General features: G+C 45.3%; 2 protein-coding genes across 2 annotated transcripts; one reads left to right on the top strand and one right to left on the bottom strand.

Moving 5' to 3' along the window:
* Positions 1-1,029: 1,029 nt before the first annotated feature.
* LOC308130817 (ceramide kinase) lies at positions 1,030-9,394 on the top strand. The gene is made up of 13 exons (XM_080497309.1): positions 1,030-1,334; positions 2,837-2,932; positions 3,066-3,212; positions 3,828-3,956; positions 4,038-4,101; positions 4,227-4,372; positions 4,462-4,536; positions 4,640-4,792; positions 4,934-5,039; positions 6,042-6,145; positions 7,219-7,415; positions 7,497-7,798; positions 9,008-9,394. Exons 1-13 carry the CDS (start codon positions 1,211-1,213, stop codon positions 9,144-9,146), a joined length of 1,782 nt encoding a protein of 593 aa, XP_080353435.1. The 5' UTR covers positions 1,030-1,210; the 3' UTR covers positions 9,147-9,394.
* Positions 9,395-11,000: 1,606 nt separating this feature from the next.
* Positions 11,001-14,500, bottom strand: LOC308130006 (glucose-6-phosphate 1-dehydrogenase-like). The gene is made up of 12 exons (XM_080496174.1): positions 14,381-14,500; positions 13,917-13,954; positions 13,676-13,784; positions 13,369-13,586; positions 13,096-13,254; positions 12,876-13,001; positions 12,706-12,799; positions 12,430-12,616; positions 12,099-12,334; positions 11,455-11,531; positions 11,238-11,330; positions 11,001-11,130 (listed from the first exon to the last, which is right to left on the bottom strand). Exons 1-12 carry the CDS (start codon positions 14,495-14,497, stop codon positions 11,040-11,042), a joined length of 1,545 nt encoding a protein of 514 aa, XP_080352300.1. The 5' UTR covers positions 14,498-14,500; the 3' UTR covers positions 11,001-11,039.
* Between the last annotated feature and the right edge of the window lie 592 nt (positions 14,501-15,092).

Raw genomic sequence — 15,092 nt, 5'->3', positions numbered from 1 at the left:
GAAGGAAAATAAAAACTTGAAAAATGTTCATGATCGTCTCATTGCCACGGAAGAAATATTCTATAGAATAGAATACAATAGAACAGTAGAAATACTTCATCAATCCTCGATAGACACGCTTTTCAGCACCACAGAATTCAATAAGTCATTCATTTCATTCACTTATTTATGTTCCTTTCATGAAAGCAAAAATTGTGCAACAGTGTCCCCTGAGTGACTTATCATATAAACACTGCCATGATTAGAAGAGAACAGCCAGAAGAACAACATTATATACATTTAGCGAATAGTAAAACAAAAAATAAAAACATATATATATATATATATATATATATTTAGAAGCCTACACCTTCCACATAGTGATTACCGAACAACAAAATGAACTAAAAAATAGAATAGAATGTAAAATACAAATAAGACTAAAGAATATTAAATACATATCACATGCTAGTATATAAATAAACATAAACATAATAATATAATAATAATAATACATTCATTACACACACACACACACACACACACACAGAGGAGGGAGAGGTCAGGGAAAGAGAGAGAGTAAAGAAAACATTCTAATTATTTCTTTAACTTCAGTATTATTATTTTAATATAAGTTTTACTTTTCTGATAAAACGGAACATTTTTCCAATTAATATCGTTTGGGGAACAAACGAAATAAGAAAAGACTGTCCTCCTGGTACCACTAGAAGGAGCTCATGTACTAATGGAGGGACATGAGCCACAGTTTGAGAATCAAACAACTGTGTTTTGTATGAATGAATTTATCATTGTAATATTCTTTGTTGTTGCCAAAAGCCTATAATCTCACAAATGAGTGACAAAACGCTGGACTTCTCCCATCCTCTTCGAAAGAAACTCGTGAAAACACCTGAGACTCGCCTCCCAGGTAAATCTCGCGCTGTCCAATCAGCTGCGTCGCATGCAAATGAGCAGGTGAAACAGGGCGTGGCGGAGACGCGGGTATTTTTGGGAGAAAAATAAAGCAAGGCGCACAGCGGGCGGAGCCGCCGACGTTCCGCGTTGACATGACCTGGAAGTGTCTCCCGTAAACACGACGCATTCCGCGGAGGGTGACAGCCGAACAGATAAGGGCCCCGATGGTATAGATCGCGATCCGGGCGTCTCGTTCCCCGGAGAGGTGCGAGAGTTTCCCTTTCGGGTGTAACATGTGAGAGGAGCGTCGGCCCAGATGGAGACCGACCTGCGCCTGGAGTCCAGCCTGTGGGTCGGGAGCCGGCGGCACCGGGCGGCGCTGACGGGCTGGCACTTCAAGTGGACCGAGGTCGATAAGAAGAACCGAGATAAGAAAACAGGTGAGAGGTCCTGTCCTTCACCTCCTCCACTATCAGCGTCATCCATCGACAGTCTCGAGAGGCTGCAGGTGACTTCATTCATACAGTTTACTTTTGTTTGTTTGTTTATTTATTTATTTACTTATTTATTTATTTATTTCAATTCTCTCTCTCTCTCTCTTTACCATTTCTGTCATTTACTCTATTTTTAGAGGATTTCTTTTTTTTTCCTGGATTGTTTATTCGTTTTATTTTTACTTATTCTATTTTCTTGTGCTCTTTTTTTTTTGCTCCTGTTAGATTTATATATGTTTAACATATTTTTAATTCCTTCATTTTATAATTCTGCACCTTCTTACCGTGAGTTGTTGCAAGGTTGTGTTTCCCCCCCTGGGGAGGAATAAAGCTCTACTTTACTTTTTTTTTCTGTCACAAACAGGTCATTCTGAACGAAATGCAAGTGACACAGGGAGTTTCTGATCTATTTTGCAGTTTTAATCTATTATCTGCCCCCACAATTAAATTGCACACTGGTGATAAGGAGCACTGTAAAAAAAAAAAAAAATTCACCACCTTCACAGGTAACCAGGGACACCCCCCTCCTGAAACCAGAGCCATTACTTATGATTTGGGGCTATTTGGTGTGCATGCAGAAAACGTGAAAAACGAGTTGAACCGCAACACCGAGCCAGTTTACTGAAAACAGACCTGACACGCAAACTCCTGCCCTGAGACGAGGAAGCGGCTCCTCAGTCGTCGGTTGTCTTGAGCAGTAAATGATGGCCCGAGGGCGGATTCACCCACTTGGTGGGAGGAGATGCCCGGAATTAATCCTGTAAGGAGGGATGATCACGCTGCCATCTTTTATTATCATCGTTTTATTACATAAACTACAAAGTGGAAAAATACACAAGTTACTTAACGTGTTTTTTTTGTTTTTTTTAATCTATTGACCTGTTTTTTTTCTCCAAACATGAGTTTAATGGTTTTTTTCAATCTGATTTAATTATTTCTGATTGAGATTGTCAAGTTTAAAGGTCACCAAACTCTGATATAACAATGATATGATACTGATATGTGGTTAAAGACTTTAATTGGTTCAGAAAAGTTTTTTTTTCTTTTTTGCATCTTAAAATCCGATGCTATGACAAAAAGACTCTTCTTTCTTAAACTGATTCCGCATCATTATTTTATTGTTTTTGGAGCCAAAAAAAGTTTCACTCATTTGTCATCTGCCATCATCTACTTGCATTTCAGTCTGACTAAAAGATCTTACTGCTCCTGCATGTGTTTCTGTGAAAACCAGAAGAAAGTACCCGTAGCTTCATAACTCCCTATATATACAACAACATCCACCCATGTTCTATATTTAATTTACAGAGCGTAAATATAAATGTTTGGTATTGGAAGTATCTCTGCGATTCTAATTCTAATTGTCCTTGATGAGTACGTGCCATAAGCGGGCTAAAAGATTGCACTTGTAGGGACGACCAGAGCGTGTCTGTTAAAGTTTCCCTCGTCAGTTTCAGTCCCAGTGTCGGAGGTGGTCGGCGTGGAGGAGGGCAGAGTGGAAATCCTGCCCCGAAAGTCAGCCGAGGACACGGACAAGGACTTTACGGGTAAGTTTCCCCGGCGCAGTGGAGGATATAAAAAAAAACTGTAATAAAACAGGTGTTGTACTTCCTATCTCTGTTAGACCGGGGTGTGTTGACTGTGCGGTTGTAATTTGCTTATCTGTGATCTTGCCTTCAGTTTTCTACGTGAAGCGCAGCAGCAGCAGTAATAGTAGCGGCGGCGGTGGTTTACTGTGGAGACTGGGCCGGATCCAGTTCACCTGCCCCAGCCGGGTCCTCCGAGACCAGTGGACCCAACACCTCCGGACGGCGCTGAAAACTCACAGTAGGGACGGTTGACGATGGACCGAAGGCGCTTCGCCGCCGACACTCCGGCTTCAAAGTGTCTAATCTAATCCGCGTCGGATCTCTTATAAAACCTCTCCTAACAGGTCCTGTGGTGGTTCCGAGGCACACCACTGTCAGATTTTTTGGAACTGTCACGAAATTAAAACATATTGGGGAAAATATTTGGAAAATCAGACAAGAAATTCTCAGTCTACAGATCCCATTCACTTGTATGACACTCTATTTAGGTGATATACCAGAAACAATTACGGGAACTGATGGATATCTGTTGAACATTTTTACTGCAGCAGCGAAAAAAGCCATCACTATTTACTCTTCAAAATGGACAGTGTATCCCAACAAATAATTGCTATCATGTATAGATAACTGATGTATGCTGGCACCTCATTAACCATTTACTTTCCATAGCGGTTCATTACAACAGATACAAGATTATTGTTACATGAATGCTGCTTAATGCTGATCAATGTTTATATGCTGACAACTTTGCTGTAACTGTTATGTGGAAAACTGTTCAATAAAAATTGAGTATATATAAAAAAAAAAAAAAAAAAAAAAACCTCTCCTAAGACCTGAAAGTCTTGCGTTTCAGGTCCAGTCCGTCCGCATAGGCTGCTGGTGTTCATCAACCCGTTCGGGGGGAAAGGAAAAGGGAGACACGTCTACCACTCGCTGGTCGCCCCCCTGTTTGAGCTGGCTGGCATCAGCTCTCACGTCATCGGTAAAAGAAGCACATGAGCTTTTCACCGAGTTTCAAAAACAATGGAAGCGACATACTGAGTGTTTCGTCTGGGCGGTTTAGTGACGGAGCGGGCGAACCAGGCCAGAGATCACCTCCTGAAGAAAGACCTGACCGGCTTCGACGGGTGAGAACCGGCAGCGCAAAACAGCCGCGGCGAGAGGGAAACAATATAAAGGTTAAGCCTGCGGGGGGGGGGGGGGGGACGAGCGCTTGTCACAACAGCGAGTTTGTTTTGTTTGCCTTCGCCAGCGTGGTGTGCGTGGGCGGGGATGGCATGTTCAGCGAATTGCTCCACGGTTTGATCGGGCGGACGCAACAAGAGGCCGGCCTTTGTGAGAACGATCCCGCCGTCGGCCTGAAGCCTTGCCCTCTTCACATCGGCATCATCCCAGCAGGTTTACTATTAGCAAGTTGGATTTTACAGCAGTGACACACACACACACACACACACACACACATTCTGACGCATTGTGTGTGTTTGCAGGTTCAACAGACTGTGTGTGTTACGCCACGGTCGGAGTGACTGACCCTGTGACCTCAGCTTTGCACATTGTCATCGGTGAGGGAGCTTCGTGCTTTTTTTTTTTTTTTTTAAGGACCAGAACGTTTAAAATACCAGACAGTACGTTTGCCCCCCCCCCCCCACCCCCCCACCCCTACAGGAGACTCCCAGCCTCTGGATGTGTGTTCGGTCCACCACGCCTCCGCCCTGACGCGCTACTCTGTGTCTCTGGTGGGCTACGGTTTCTACGGCGACGTTCTGGCCGAGAGTGAGAAGCACCGCTGGATGGGACCTCTCAGATACGACTATTCAGGTCTGGACCTGCGTTCCCAATTGCATTTTGATATTCAGGCGGTGACTCATCCGCTGACATTCTTGAGGCGTTTCCGTCCCGCCGCCGGCGACTTGTTGTTCCCGTTCCAGTCGTAGTCACCAACCTGTTCTCCTTCACCAGGCACCGTCGTGTATCTGAGCAACAGGAGCTACGCCGGCGTTGTGGAGTATCTCCCTGCAGACCCGCTGTTGTCCAGTCCCAGAGATAAAACGCGCTGCCTGTCGGGGTAAATACTAAACGCACGCAGTCCAAACCAACAAACAAGAGAGAAAGATGGAGAGAGGAAACAATTATTACAATTATATATTGTTAGAATTATTTAGCTAAACGTTCACTTGAGAATGGGCAAAATGGGTAAATGACAAGAAAAGAATGAAAGAAATACAGCCGGCATGTGTCACACGATCAATACAAGTTGGGATCCAAAATCGGAGGACATTTTGAGCTAAACTATTGTGTATTTTTCCTGAACACACGATAAGAAACGGAGTCAGAGAGTTGGTGCAGCAGGTCGTCTCCTGATCCAGACCGGTGATCTGAACTCCCGTCTGTATAAAGAAGCAAACTGAACCCTGAGTTTGTCCCGGTGGAGTTCCAGCGTGCCGCGAATAGCTCAGCGTCACTAACGAAAGCTCTTTGAGAGTCCAGAAGCTGTGAAAATACAGTATTTTCTTACACCTCAATGAACCAATCTGAGCGTTTTCAAGGGTTTTTAGTTTTTTTTCTGCCTCCACAACAGTAAATGATGCAAAACGTCCATTGTCTCTCCTCAACTCTCAGCCTTCCTCTGAGTCCACGTGACGTAACGGCGGGTTTTGTTCAACCTGATTGGAAATGCCAAAACCATTTAATCCGAACGAGAGAAAGTGTTCATGTGAGCAGCGTCATTATTATTCAAGCGCCTGTGAGAAGGTTCGAATTCGCTTATGTGGGGCAGCGTGACGGACTGGTGGGGCGGCGGGGGCTCGGGTGTTTGGCTGCACCTTAAGGAGGGTTGGAACCGTGGCAAGAGGAACATGATCCAGATGAAAGGTGAGCCTCGGTCGCCCTTTAGAGAGAGAGCAGCGCCTTTGGCCATTGTTCTCGGGCCGCTGGGCCCCGGAGCTCAGCAAATACTTTATAATGCTCTTATGAACGGGCGTCAAGGTCAAGGGGTTTGTCATTTCACAGACTTACAACCGAGTGAAACTGTGTGTGTATATATATGTGTGTGTGTGTGTGTGTTTAGGTGCAGTGTGTGCTCCAGAAGCACGGAGAGACTTTTCCCTCAGTCTGCAGATTCAGGCTCCCTGTACAGCTCCCACTTCAGCCGGCTCAGTGCTGAATCTGAAGGTAAACCACACATTAAACTAAGTGTTTCCTGTGTGTGTGTGTGTGTGTGTGTGTGTGTGTGTGTGTGTGTGTGTGTGTGTGTGTGTGTGTGTGTGTGTGTGTGTGTGTGTGTGTGTGTGTGTGTGTGTGTGTGTGTGTGTGTGTGTGTGTGTGTGTGTGTGTGTGTGTGTGTGTGTGTGTGTGTGTGTGTGTTGTTGAGGGTTTCAGTACAAATCATCAACATTTAAAGTTGGTTTTTGTGACCCACTCACAATCTCCATCTGGGTTAATTACATCTATTGTGCAACCCCGACTCAAGTTGCACACGTAACCCAGCCGACCGACTTTATGCCGCCGCTGTAATGTAAGATATACAGTTTTAACAAGCGATCAAAGAATCCTTTTATGTTTCCCCATTAAACGGCAACATCTCTGATTTATCCCATGACCTATGAAACACTAACTCGCCATGAACAAACAATACAATCCACGGTGCAGTTTCCTGGTTTTGGGACAATACTCAAACGATTTTCTTCATGTCATGTTCGAACAGCTCAAAAGTCTTCAAGAGTTAATAATGAAATAAAAAGATTTCCTGTCAGGAAATGCTGCTTCAGAATCATTTTTTACATCCTGTGCTTGTTTTGTTGTATTGTATTTGTGCTCGACTTAAAGTACACAAGCCTGTGTGAGACCGGAGTGAAACGTGTTTCTCATTCACCACAAACTCGCATCGGCTCATTGTGATGGATGAAAATGCCGACGTGTGTGTGAGCACATCTGATAGGAAGCAAAAGGAATGGGCTGCACAATGTATGGCAATGTGCATAAATGAGGTTTTAGCGCACTGGAACTTAGAAATAACAAATTTAAATGTGAAATAAAAGTGATTATTTCTGATATTAATGTATTTATGAATGGTGGCCAGGGCGAAGTCAGAGCAATGATGATCAAGGAAAAAAAGTTGAGTCAAGAGAAAGAGCGCTGTTATGATACTTGACAAGCATTAGTTCACGTTCACGCGATGTTGTTTGCTCGGGCACTGACTCCTCCCCCTCCTCTCTACCTCCTCCCCCTCTCTACCTCCTCTCCAGGTGAGTGGGTGAGGGTGGAGGGGAGGTTCAGGTGTGTGTCCCTCACCTGCATGTCCAGCTCGTGTGCCAGGAGTCCCCTGGGCCTGTCGCCCTCCGCCCACCTGGCCGACGGGACGGGGGACCTCATCCTGGTGTGGGACACTCACCCTCTCGCCTTCCTCAAGTTCCTCCACCGACACACAAGCACACAGGATCAGGTATGAGAGGAAACAACAAAACACACACACACTCACACACACACACCAACTCAGAAGGCTTCCTCTCTTTCGTGTCACCAGTTCGACCTGCCCTTTGTGGAGGTCCACCGCGTGAAGGCCATCCGGTTCTCGCTGCCTCAAAGCGGAGACGACGACGACGACGACGGAGACGAGGGCGGGGCCGGCGCCGGGGCGGACGAAGAGGAGAGTGGCTACGGCGACGCCATGAGCAGAGTCGACTCCCGGCAGCGCCTGGCGGAGAAGGCCGGCGCGCAGAAGAGCGCCGCCCCCTTCCTGTGTGGCCTGTGCTGCAGCAAAGCGCCGGCGGTGTCCGTGTGGAACTGCGACGGCGAGATTCTGCCCTTCGCCGAGATCCTCTGCAAGTAAGACGGAATCAATCGACGGCGCTCTGTAACTCATCCCGGTCGTACACAAACAGCGGACGTATCGACATTTCGTGTGTAATTAGAGTGTGTGTGTCCACACCAACCTGTAAACAGCTCTGATTCTGGTCCTCCGCGTGTCACGGTTTTTGTTTGATCGAGTCTCAGTTTCGACTCGCAGGCAAAAAACTTTGGTCCTTTTATTTTGTGAATCATGACGGAATGACTCGTATTATGAAAGGCGTATACAACCAATGGTTTCAGACATAAGGTGAAACATCTGGTGAAACAGCCAAGCAAATGAGCAAAATTTCAAATAAAATATATATTTTTTTTCCAACACATCTTAAGAGTAGCAGACACTAAACAACACTGAGACTCTCGTCTGAAAGACAGCAAACTCGTATTAGTGAAGAAGGTTTCATTCTAATTGGCCTGCAGTAGTTTTCCTCAGTAAATGTTTGGTATTATATTATATTTGACCGGTCCGGCTCACTCGGGGTGAAACTGAGCCGCAACGTGGCTCCTGAACTCAAACCTTATCCGCTCGTCTGCAACTTTGATCAGTAAAAGAGACATTTTCGACAACTTTCCCACAAATACATCGAACAAACAAAACATGTTTCATGTTCAAAATGGAGGTACTGCAGCTTATGAAGTAATGCAACCTGGTACGAGTTTGTTATATTTAACAAAACTGTGTAATTCTGAAATGTTTAATACACAATTCTTTAAGGATATCATCTTCAAGAAGTTGGAACTATTTTAGTAGTTTTAGTTTTTATCATCACTTTTTGTTGTTTGTGACATTTTAGCATGTGACACATATTGGCGACTGAATCATCCTTTAAATAACTATTAATTTCAAGGAGTCACATTTATCACTTTTACACGGAAATGGTCGGAATAAGGAGAAACGGCTCAGAAACATATTTCTTTAGTGTGGCTGTTCTACGTTTCTGGGAGATAAGAGCAAAAATGTAACATATAGTTTTGTGGAAGCCATGTTGTCCCATTAAAGAAAGGGCTTTATCGCTTAATCAGTCAAAACAGAGATATTTCCAGGTCACTCAAATATCAGCAAGCACCCTAAATACACATGCAGGGATTTTAACCTGCACATACAACAAATCGTCCGGACACAGTCGTGGTTCTCCACACTGTCCAGCTCCAGACGCGTTGACGCCGTCTTGTGTTCCTGCGTCTCAGGGTTCACGGCCAGCTGGTGCGTCTCTACGCCCGGGGCATCGAGGACGGAGCCGCCCTTCACGGCTGCAGCCGGGACGCCGGCGAGTCCGACGCCGTCGGGCCCCGAGGGCCTCGTCTCTGCGCGGCGCAGAAGCGATGAGGAGCGTCGAGTGTGTGGCGAAGCGGTGCGGCGTCGGCATGGCGACGAGGCCTTTTGCCAAAGATTTCACATCCTGTCATACGTGTTCTCCTTGTAATTGTTATGTATTTATTCATAACTTGAATGTCAGGAACTTCATTCTTGTTTTCGTCTCGTCATTTTATAATGTGCCTGAAGTTTGTTTTCCACTTTTATCTCTAAAATACGTACAATAAAATGGCTGACAGAAAACGGCCGCAACTGAAAAGTCAAACTCAATAAAAGCTCCCACTTTTGGTTGTACGTGAATAAACATTTGTATTTTTTTATTTCTTCTGTGGTCCATAATATTGTTGAAAAGCTTGAAGTTAATGGTCAGATTGCTCTGATTAGGCCATAAACCTGTTGGTGAAAAAAAACAACAAAACACAACGTCCGTCAGATGAAGGCATTTAAGAATAAAACATAATGGACCATTAATTATTAACTCGTTAATTTTTTTATTTTTGTTAATGATTAATGGTGTGTTATTAAGAGTTAATCATTAAAACGTGACACACGTTGTTCTTACCTGAAGTAGACATATAAACACGTCTTCTTTGTGACTGGGACTAAAAAAAAAAACCAGACTGACGAGTCGTCCTGCTGTACAAATATTACACTTTTGTGGCTCTTTGGTCGACACGCCAACGTTTTTAAAAATCTAAAGATTGCAAGCGGTCGTTTTAACATCAAATCTAACGATATAATCTAAATACATGGTGAAATATATCCTGCAACGCACTATAACATGTTCTACATTATATGTTGGGCTATTTTGGTCTAATTTTTAGACGTTTATAAACGTGCAAAATGTGTGTAATGAGTTATTATAACCACAGTTTAATGCAAAGACGTATCCTGAACATGTTTACTGTCATTTCACCTCTTGACTGGTTTTTCAGTTTGAGTTTCTTTGCAGGAAATAACATATTGCAACATAAATGTTTTTTTTGCGACGGTTATTTATAGCGCTTACACTTTCCTGGATCTTCTGATGAGACCGGAAGCAGCCACACTTACACAAACAGACATTAAAAAAAAAAAAATTATTCGTTAAAGTTTACATAATGTCGGAAGACTTGCCCACCCATGTCCTGTGAGCTACAGACAACCCTATGAGGTTTATACAAATGTGAGAAAATGAGGTGTGCAATTGGCGGCTCTACAGATACATTTTACAAGACATGGCGACCATTTCTAAAATAGTTGAAGACAGTAAAGCTGTGCACTACTCCATAATGTCTTCACTGTTACAGGACTGTATGTGTACTTATCTATTTATCTTTTTTTTGTGTCATTATTGGTATTATTTTAATCATATTGTTAATAATGTAAATCTTTTTGTAGTTATTTCGCTATTTGTTTGCGCCTGTTTCTCATTTTGGTCTTATAAACTTTTCTGTATTCTTGATGCGAGTGTTTTGGGTGGGTTAATATGGGGGTTAGGGGGGAATATATACCTTTCTGTATTATTATATATATTTTCTGTATGGGAAAAAAAAGGATAATAAGGAAAACAAAGTAAAAAAAAAATGTTTTTTTACATAATGTCACATCTCAAACATCCCGTGGCCAAAATGAACCGTTTCCCACAAAAAGTGCACTCAAAAAAAAAAAAAAAAGTGAACAATGATTTATTTAGAAATTTCAGACCCGTGCAGTTAAATCAGGGCGTTACAGTGTCGTTTGTTTATTTACTTCCCTCGCTCATTCCCACGTGATTAAGGTTAGGAGGTGGTGGCTTCTTTCACACGTGCAGATAAAAAAAAAATCAAGCAGGTGCACAGTGTTCGGTGACGACGGTTGAACATTGCCGTGAACTCGAAGCAGCCGTGGAAATTCAGCGAGAAGGACGAGGCGTGAGAAGAAGCGTCAGTTTGCGTGGGGCTGCACCCACTTGTATGTCCCCTCGTAGCGGAATCCCACCCTCTTCACCAGGTCGTCTGCTTCAGCCGGACCGCGACTGCACACAGAGGGAGCCAAGCCCATTGGGGGGTGGGGGGGGGGGGGTGTCAGACCAGTGTGTTGACGTGGTGAATCTGGTGTTTAACAGCTCGTACGACGTTTTACCTGCCGTAGGTGTACGGAATGGGCGGCTTCCTCTCTCGCTCTATCTGGTGGAGCAGCGGGGTGAAGATCCTCCAGGCCTCCCGCAGCTCGTCGCTGGAGCACAAAGACAGGCACAGCTTTAGTGTGGTGACACAATATGTGAATATATGTGCGTGTGTTTAAAGACACGTTCCACCTTTTCCCGGGCCGTCGAGGGAAACTGAATGAGGCCACCAACCTGCGCACAAAATGCATCTGATTCCCACAGAAGACGTCCAAAATCAGCCTCTCGTAAGCATCTGGCAACTTCACGTTCTGAAACAGAGACGACAGCCTCGGCGTGACGTCGGGTTCAGAGACTTTACAGCATCTTAAATCATTGTGGGAGATTGAAGACAATCACCAGCCTTATGAAGTTTATTATTATTATGATTAGATAAATGAGACAATGTGATCCTGACCGCACTTGACAAATTACGATGCTTCGATTCAGTACAGAATATAAGTGGTTTGTGTTTTTTTTAATGATGCTCCATTCACAAATCGCTGCTGTCTGCTACTTCACCACTAGATATCACTAGATCCCCGACGCTTTCATACAAAGATAGAGAAATACCACATAAGCCATCTTGATATTGCATAATGTCAGTGTGAACAAAGAATAACTCAACATTTCGTCGTTAATCTATATGATCAGACTGCTGTGACAATTTCTTCAGACCGAGCGTCTCTCCATACATTCATATACGACCATAAAGTCACCGTCTCACGGTTTTAGTACGTGTTACGAGCTCGTCAAAAGGTTTACATGAATTCAAGTTGATGAAAGTAAGTGAAAATTTAAAAAAAGAGAGAATTTATCTCTAATTGAACGTGAGGCACCTTGTATCTGGATTTGTAGGTGAGGTCCAGCTCCGTCTCCTCCGGGCTGAAGAACACCCCGGGCCTCTTCGTCATCATTTTCAGGTAAATGGCTTCGTCCGGCTGCACTCGCACCACCAGCTCGTTCCTCTGGCAGCGTTCGTCGAAGATGTCTCCCGGGACGTCGGTGAACTGCAGACGCACTTCTGCTTTTCTTTCGTTCAGAGCTTTGCCGCATCGCAGGATGAAGGGGACTCCTGGTGGATGGATGGATGGATGGATGAATGGGTGGGTGAGTGGAGAAACAGAGGATATCAGAAGATCAGAAGGGTGTGGAGAGAGGAGAGCCCACCGTCCCATCTTTCGTTCTGGACGTAAAGCACTGCCGTGGCAAAGGTCGGAGTGCAGGAGCCTTTGGGTACGGTGGGGTCCTCTTGGTAGCCCAGCTTGGCGTCGCCGTCTCCATCAGGATTCCCTACGTACTGACCGAGCACCACCTCTGGCGCTTCGACAGGACCGATGCACTTCAAAACTTTCACCTAGAGAGACAATGCGATGACCTGATGACAGACAGGACAGACAGGACAGACAGTCCATGACGATAATACAGTATTACGACGATTGATACCTTCTCATCCCTCACGTCGTCTGGACTGGTGGAAGCTGGTTTCTCCATTGCGACCAAGCAGAGCATCTGGAGGAGATGGTTCTGCATCACGTCTCTGCATCGAGAGCGAAGATCAGTGCTTCCGACGCTCCAAGTGTTGGGGAACACGTTTTTTTTTTTATATCGCTCACCGAATGATGCCGAAATCATCAAAGTATCCTCCGCGGCCCTGAGTGCCAAAAGGCTCCTTGAAAGTGAGGACGACACAAGCCACGCTGTCTCTGTTCCAGATCGGTCCAAAAATGCGATTCCCAAACCTGGAAGGGAGAGATCGAAACACTTCGATTGAACATTTCTGCCATTCTGTATTTGTCACGAACGTGTTAATAAGCGCATTCAGACGGTGGACACCTGAGCACCATGAGGTTTTGGACCATCTCTTTTCCCAGGTAGTGATCGATGCGGTAGATCTGGTCCTCTTTGAAAAGGGAGGAGAGGTGGACCGACAGCTCCTGGGAGCTCTGGAGGTCGCGGCCAAACGGCTTCTCAACTATCAACCTGTTCCAGCCTCTGCCAATGAAAGCGATCGGAATTTAACATCATTGTTTTAGCAGCGTGAACGGAAGGAATGGATTTTGTCGATGCGACCCCGAACGTCGCGGTCGAACTGGAGCCGACGCTGACCCGGTGCTCATGCAGTGGCGTCTGATGTTGGTGCTGACGTGGTGGTAGACGCTGGGCGGCAGAGCCAGGTAGAAGAGCCGGTTGGCGCCGGTCCCGCCGGCCAGAGACGACAGATGGCCGTTGAGCCGCTCGAAGGAGCCGGCGTCATCGTACCTGCCGCTCAGGTAGGAGTTCTTGCCGAAGAAGGCCGCGAGAGACTCGCTGTCCGCATCGGTGACCTGACGGACGAGTGGAGCAAAAGACTGAGGGGACACTCCAAAACGACGCCTCTGGCAGCCAGTCGGGGGTGGGGAAGAAGAGCTCCTACCTTCATATGAGGCAGACATGCTGCCCTGATGTCCTGCACGGTGAGGTTCGACCTGGCAAATCCCACAAAGAGTGTGTTGTCCGGAAGCAGGCCGTCCCTGAATAACCACCTAAACAGGAAGGGGCGTCGGTCAGAAGCTGTGAGGCCGAACGCTCCGGCCAAAGGTCAAAACACTCTTTACACAGAGCGGCGAAAACAGCCGAGTCATCGTTTGTTGTGAGCGCAGCATGTCTCTACTCACCATAGAGTTGGATAGATCTTCTTTTTCGCCAGGTCTCCCTGTGCAAACGACACACAGACAGACAGACAGCGGTCATGCTCCTCTGCAGGAAATCATTGGGGATGGCAAAAAAAAATCAACCGAGGGTTCAAAAAACTGTGTACTTTAACGATCTGTGGAGCAACACGAGGTACGACACTAACAAGACGTGTGTGAAGAACGCGATGAACTCCAATGAGTCTGTAACTTGTCGCTACAGTTGTAAAGAACAAAATGTTGCCTGTTTAGTTCTTGGAGCAGAATGTTTATGATGCCTGACGAAAGGGGAAAGGTAAAATCAATATATTTCACATGTTTTCATGGCCTGGTTATGTAATATTGCAGTGAGGCCTTTGTGGTCCCTGTTGGGTTTTTACCATGTAGATGCAGTCACAGCAAAAAACAAACTTTTGTCCCAAGTTTAAGAAAAAAAAGTTTGTACTCACAGACGCTCCCAGGATGATGAATATGTGTGTGTTGGCATGTCGGGACCGCTCCTCGCCATAGAGCTCCTTCCTGAGCTGCACAAACACCTCAGAGCGAGTCAGAGTCTCGGTGTTCATCTTCTGGCCGGTCTGCTCTGCGTCCCCCCTCCAGCTTTCTCCCTCACACACACACACACACACACATATATATACAGCATGAGAAATTTTCAGTTGTCATCCTTGCCTTGCAGAAAGTCCTGTAGCTCTGTGCTGCCATCTATTGTTACAAACACAAACTCCATCCACCCGGCAGTTCTCCCTCGTCCAGCAGGGTACACAGGTTCTCCACGCGTGAATTCAAAGTCTATCCTTCAAGATCCGGTTTGGAAATCCTGTTCCTTCACTCCAGACCACAGCTCATCGCTACGCCGAAGGCTGAAAATAACTGGCAGATTAGTTTTTGTTTTGTTTTTTTACATTTTGAAAACCACTCCCTGTTGTGCCAACATGAAGAGATGCCTTTAAGGTTCTTATCAGAGGATGACCTCCGGCACACCGGCTCCCGTGAGTCAAGGAAACCTTACTAATCTCCAGCTTGTACCTTTTAGTCTCGACTGTCTAATCATTAGGGTGTCGGCAAATATAGCAGAGTGAGTTGATCATTTCTTCACAATACAAAAGACTTTAAAACACTGGAAGGAATTTCTAGAGGCTGTATTGTTCTGTTCCTTCA

The sequence above is a fragment of the Blennius ocellaris genome (genome assembly GCF_963422515.1).
Source record: "Blennius ocellaris genome assembly, chromosome: 5".
Lineage (NCBI taxonomy): Eukaryota > Metazoa > Chordata > Actinopteri > Blenniiformes > Blenniidae > Blennius > Blennius ocellaris.
Note: the sequence above shows the minus strand (reverse complement) of the source record. Positions and strands in the feature narration are given on the sequence as shown.

Excerpts from the sequence above, each read along its gene's own strand:
- LOC308130817 (XM_080497309.1), top strand. The coding sequence starts at position 1,211 with ATGGAGACCGACCTGCGCCTGGAGTCCAGCCTGTGGGTCGGGAGCCGG. Across the intron at positions 3,957-4,037 it reads CATCAGCTCTCACGTCATCG|TGACGGAGCGGGCGAACCAG; the intron begins GTAAAAGAAGCA and ends TGGGCGGTTTAG. Across the intron at positions 7,799-9,007 it reads TTCGCCGAGATCCTCTGCAA|GGTTCACGGCCAGCTGGTGC; the intron begins GTAAGACGGAAT and ends CCTGCGTCTCAG.
- LOC308130006 (XM_080496174.1), bottom strand. The coding sequence starts at position 14,497 with ATGAACACCGAGACTCTGACTCGCTCTGAGGTGTTTGTGCAGCTCAGG. Across the intron at positions 13,587-13,675 it reads CATGTCTGCCTCATATGAAG|GTCACCGATGCGGACAGCGA; the intron begins GTAGGAGCTCTT and ends CTCGTCCGTCAG. Across the intron at positions 11,532-12,098 it reads CCTACAAATCCAGATACAAG|AACGTGAAGTTGCCAGATGC; the intron begins GTGCCTCACGTT and ends TCTCTGTTTCAG.